Genomic DNA, 5,000 nt, shown 5'->3' on the forward strand with positions numbered 1-5,000 from the left:
AAGGACCTTAAGATCTGCGACGACGACGTCGACGAAAACGTCACCTTTCATCTCGCTCACGTCGTACAATGTGGGCGAAGTATCCTAAAAATAAATTGTTACGAGCGGCTTGAGACTGAAAATAGAGAATGAAGGATTCTCTGTTGCATGCTCACGTTGTCATCGAAACTGCTGAAAATGCGTGCCGCATCTTTTAATAAATAATATTATGGTTTTGTGGCGTTGTCGTGGATGTCGTCGTCGTAGATCTTAAGGTCCTCACTATCAAAGAAAATAGTCAACCAAGTCAACCAAGTGGGGCGAGATCACTCACGTTAAATTCTTTTATATTCTAATTCGCTACCCCGCTCAAACGAATATAAAACATTTATCATGTAACAAGCAACCTCAATTGGGGTGTGTCAACACGAGCCGTGTGCGACCCTCTTTATTATGCCTTCATCAACAGAATGGATGGAAACAATACAATAAACAGAATGAAAACCCAGAAATGCACAAAATTACAGCAAGAAAAACAATCCAACAAAATGATCTAAACTATGCTCGTATAACAATCAATCAGTAAAGATACAAAACGTGCTAAACCTTTCGTGTAGCAGCATGCAAAAAACAACGTGTAAAAGAAGCCCCTGATCACTGGGTATTTAATTTTGAGGGCGTAGGGACGGTCGTAGGACGCGAATGAATATAAATGAGGACAACTCGAATATATATAGCCTGGCGCTAATGAAGCGACAAAAAACAGCATACCATGTAACACCCCAAAGAAAAGGTTACGTAACCCATGATAAATACATTTATATTCTAATTCGCTACCCCGCTCAAACGAATATAAAACATTTATCATGTAACAAGCAACCTCAATTGGGGTGTGTCAACACGAGCCGTGTGCGAACTAAAAGAACGGGAAATGCGGAAAATTAAATACCCAGTGACAACGAAACCGACAACAATGAATGAACACTATCCTTAATGTAACCGTCTTTTGCCTTGTCTGATTTCCAACGGCCGTGTCTTTTAAACAATCTGTCAGGCACTCGAGCATTAGCAGCAGCAGAGGCACCTCCGGCCCTAAGGCTATGGAGACCATAGTCTTGCTTGGGAAGGCCGATGGAATCGAAAGCACTAAGCACTATCTCCCGCGCTCTAGTATAAGACAGAGGAACAGACCCGCGCAATTTATAGGTTCCGGTACTGCGAAGAAAAACGACAGGGCGAAAAATGAATTCTTCACTGTCTGCTGAAAAAGAAGCGGCCGCAAAATATCGTTGAACTAATAAATAAGGACATGTATGCTTGAAGGTCTTAGCGATAACAACCCAAGCCCCGTCCCTGTAAACGTCAGTCTTACTTCAATGAACAAAGACTCTCATAAAAGAATCTTCAAACTGAAAGTCACACCTGCGTAACTGAACCAACTCGTTAAAGCGAAAAAACCCTGCATAACCCAAAAGGCACAAAGTAAGCACACGTAAGTCAGACAAACTAGCTGAAGACGATCCATACTTAGAAACTAAAAGCTGAATAGCCTCGGGGGTCACCGGCTCTTTCTTTTTAACAGGGACACTGAGAAGCCTCTCAGCAGATTCTATTAAAGGTAACACTAACGAGGAATTACAGGGGTCGGGTAGACCTGCCAAATCGTGCACCCACTTGAGCCCATAATGGACTTCGTCAATAGTACTGCAAGAAGAAGATTCTTGAATCAAGCTAAGAAAGAAAAATGAAACGTGCACACTAGAAGCGGGAAATATAACAATTTCATTAAACTGAGAGGCCCATTTCCTCCACGTATTGAACCCCTTTTCATACTTCCTCGCGGTACTAACGGCTTTGGATTTAAGAAGAACTGCGGGTAGATCTTGAACCAGTGCCCGGAGTCGCCCGTCTTCAACCTGTTGAAAATTAGGCTGCAAGGCATCTTTGAGAACTTCTACGAGGATAAGAAGAAAAACATATGGCAAAAATACCTCAATACACGCACTGGGAGTCAATACAGCAATATACCCCTGGCCAGATGGAAAAATATTTAAGGCCGAGTGAGCCAACTCAAAAAACCACGGTAAACAAGCCACTCGGCGAGCTAGTTTCATGCGAAACGAGGACAAATAACCCGACGAGCGGAATTAAAAACGCACGGGCCAGCATAAAGCCACTCGGCTTGAGAAAACTAAGGCCCCTTAGTGCCAATTCTGACTGCCAACACCGCGCTGTTAAACCTATCTGAACCAATGAGTGAATCTTTGTAACACCCGAGGGCAAAAATCCCTGAGGGGTCGGGAAAATGAATGTACTCAAGGACATACGGTTGAAAATGAATTGCATTTGCGAACAAGAAAGGCCAAAACACGTTAGACGGCCAATAAGGGACGACTAAAGTACCAACCGCACCACATACGAGGAGATGTTGAACCACCCTAGAAATGCAGTGGACGGGAGGGACTAGCCAATTATTCTCTCCATACCAGGAGATTGAAAAAGCGTCAACAGCTTCAGTGCCGGGTACGCGAAACCTAGAATTGAATCTGGGAAGATGGACGTTGGCTGCATTCGCGAACCTGTCGACTGTATGTGGGCCCCAAAGGCGGTCCAAGTGTGTAAAGAACTCGGGGGTTGTATACCAATCATCGAAGTCTACAATGTGGCTAATCGCGTCAGCACAAGCATTAAGTTCCCTGGGAACCCACTGGGGAATAAGTGTGACATTGTGAGTTCGACAAAAATAGAAAACATCAAGCGCAATAGAGTGCAATTCTGCACTAGGACTCCCTATCTCCACGACACGAACTGCCCCTTGGCTGTCAGAATGCCACTTTACACACTTACCCCGAACCGAGTCTTTGAACGCACTTAAGGCAAATTGTATAGCCTTAAGTTCTCTCCAGGTAGAGCTCTTAACTGCTTCGCAAGCAGTCCACATACGGTGGGACACCTCGTTAGTGCCCACAACAAAAGCCCCGCAGGCGACGCTGCTAGCATCCGAATAGCTAAACAAAAGGGGAGCATCATAAGGCAAAATAGCTCTCGTATTAAGACTAACGATATTGTTTTTCCAGAAAAATATTTCAGAGAGGCAATCATTATGAAGCCCGATGTTAAAACGGGAATCCCAACTACGGCGGGATTCTATGACCTTGTAAAGGAAACGGGTTTTGAGGCGAGTCAGGTTGCCCAAAACTGGCGACATGGACATAACGTGACCTGCGATAACAGCACAATCGCGAGCCGTAACATAAGGTGCGGATAGGAGAAATTTGTCAATCAGAGCAACGAATTTACAAATACGTATATCGGTAATAGAAATGGTACCGATAACTAAGTCCCAGTTTAAACCCAACCAAACAAGCGTCTGAGTGGGGGTTTATAGTGATTTGGCGGAATTGGCAACAAACCCCGCACTGCTTAAGGATGATTGCACAAACAATGAATTTTCCTTGGCCATAGGCAGTGAGTCCCCTTTTCCGCACCCATCGTCGAGGAACGCAACAATTTTAATCCCGTTGGACCTCCAAAACTTAACGAGTGGCCTGAGACACTTGGTAAAGACATATGGAGCTGAGCTTAGACCGAACGGAAGTGATGCAAAACAAAAATACCGAACGGTACCAGAAAAAACCCAGGAGAAACCTAGAAAAGTTTGGTGATCCGGAAAAATATCAATATGGTGATATCCGGACTTGAGATCGAAACTGAAAAGGTAGTCGCCCTTATTAACGTATGATAATAAAACTCTCCAATCTTCACACCTAAACTTCTGTTTCCAAACGAAATGATTGACATGACGTAAGTCCAAAATAAGCCTCTTCTTGCCTGAGGACTGTATCGAGACAGACAGCGGATTCACGACGTGTGGAATAAAGGGTAACTCAACGACGACGTGAGTGTGGACTAATTCAGCGATAGCCGACTCCACGAAAGACGCGTTATTAAGAGCTGACTGATTGTTAGAAAAACGCGCCTGACAAGGTGTACTAATGAATGGAATCCGATAACCAAATTTAATAGTATCGATAACAAAACTGTTGGCGCCAATAGTGTGCCAATAACCTAAACAGGACCTAAGTCTACCCTTAAGTACTGGCAATGCGGAATTCTGTGTAAATTCAAATAGATTGCGATCGTAATCGAAATCGGCTAAAGTAATAGAGTCCCTTTCCCTGAAATACTCCAAATAAGAAGGATACATGTCTAATAAATGGACTAAAGCTAATATCTAACCTTGGAGAACAAGCTTTTAATCCTGTGGTCCTATTTACCTCCAATGCCCGAAAAACCAGAAGAACTAGGAAAGGACTGCCCCGAGCTCGAAGATCTGGTTTGAGGATTAACTTGACACTGAGATCTCCAATGACCTTGCTGGCCGCAGGCGAAACAAATGTCGCTTGGTCTTGGTTTTCTGAAAGTGCCAAAAGTACGAGAAAAAGGTCTGGAGGATGATGAATGTTGGTCAGCAAAGGCGGTGGTTGTGGTAGAAGATTGGGGTTGTGAATAACCTTGTTTTGATGGCTTCGCTTTCTGTTGTCGTTGGTTGCGTTTACGAAGGGCCCTCTGCTCGGCACGGCGGATACGCTTCTCGTCCTCGGACCCGCCAGCCAGCTCGTCTGATAAATACTCGTTCACCAAATCCCAACCGGCGGCGGACTTGTCTGCCAGTCTGATAAGTTTGTTGCGCTTTTTGATGTCAGAGTCTAGTTCTTCCAATTGAGTTTTAACAAGGTCTAATTTTCTCTTCCCGAGAGCAACTGACGCCGACTTCACCTTTTCTGCGAGGTCGGAGTTGAATTGAAACTGTTTCTTATTACCTTCAAATCTAAACGTGATCTTGGATTCTTCTTTAAGCTTTTTGGCCACAGAATCGGTATTGCTGCACGATTCGTCTTGAATATCGCGCTTCAAGGCGCCCAACTTTTTGTCGAAATAATCCTTAAATAGAGAGAACGCGGACGCTATATCACTGGATTCTGAAGACTAGAATGGTACTGAAGCATCGAGAGATTGAG

At 44.2% G+C, this 5,000-nt stretch overlaps 2 protein-coding genes across 2 annotated transcripts in view; both read right to left on the reverse strand.

The window, feature by feature from the left end:
* Positions 1–1,352: 1,352 nt before the first annotated feature.
* On the reverse strand, positions 1,353–2,093 carry LOC138037179 (integrase/recombinase xerD homolog). The gene has a single exon (XM_068883164.1). The coding sequence runs from the start codon at positions 2,091–2,093 to the stop codon at positions 1,353–1,355; it is 741 nt and encodes a 246-aa protein (XP_068739265.1).
* The window catches only part of LOC138019073 (uncharacterized), a 17,587-nt gene continuing 14,613 nt past the window's right edge, over positions 2,027–5,000 (reverse strand). Inside the window, exon 2 of the mRNA XM_068865731.1 lies at positions 2,027–2,558. Within this exon, the coding sequence (XP_068721832.1) occupies positions 2,171–2,558 (388 nt within the window). The 3' untranslated portion in view covers positions 2,027–2,170. The remainder of the gene's footprint in view (positions 2,559–5,000) is intronic.

Source organism: Montipora capricornis, chromosome 2, assembly GCF_036669925.1.
Source record: "Montipora capricornis isolate CH-2021 chromosome 2, ASM3666992v2, whole genome shotgun sequence".
Lineage (NCBI taxonomy): Eukaryota > Metazoa > Cnidaria > Anthozoa > Scleractinia > Acroporidae > Montipora > Montipora capricornis.

Excerpts from the sequence above, each read along its gene's own strand:
- LOC138037179 (XM_068883164.1), bottom strand. The coding sequence starts at position 2,093 with ATGAAACTAGCTCGCCGAGTGGCTTGTTTACCGTGGTTTTTTGAGTTG.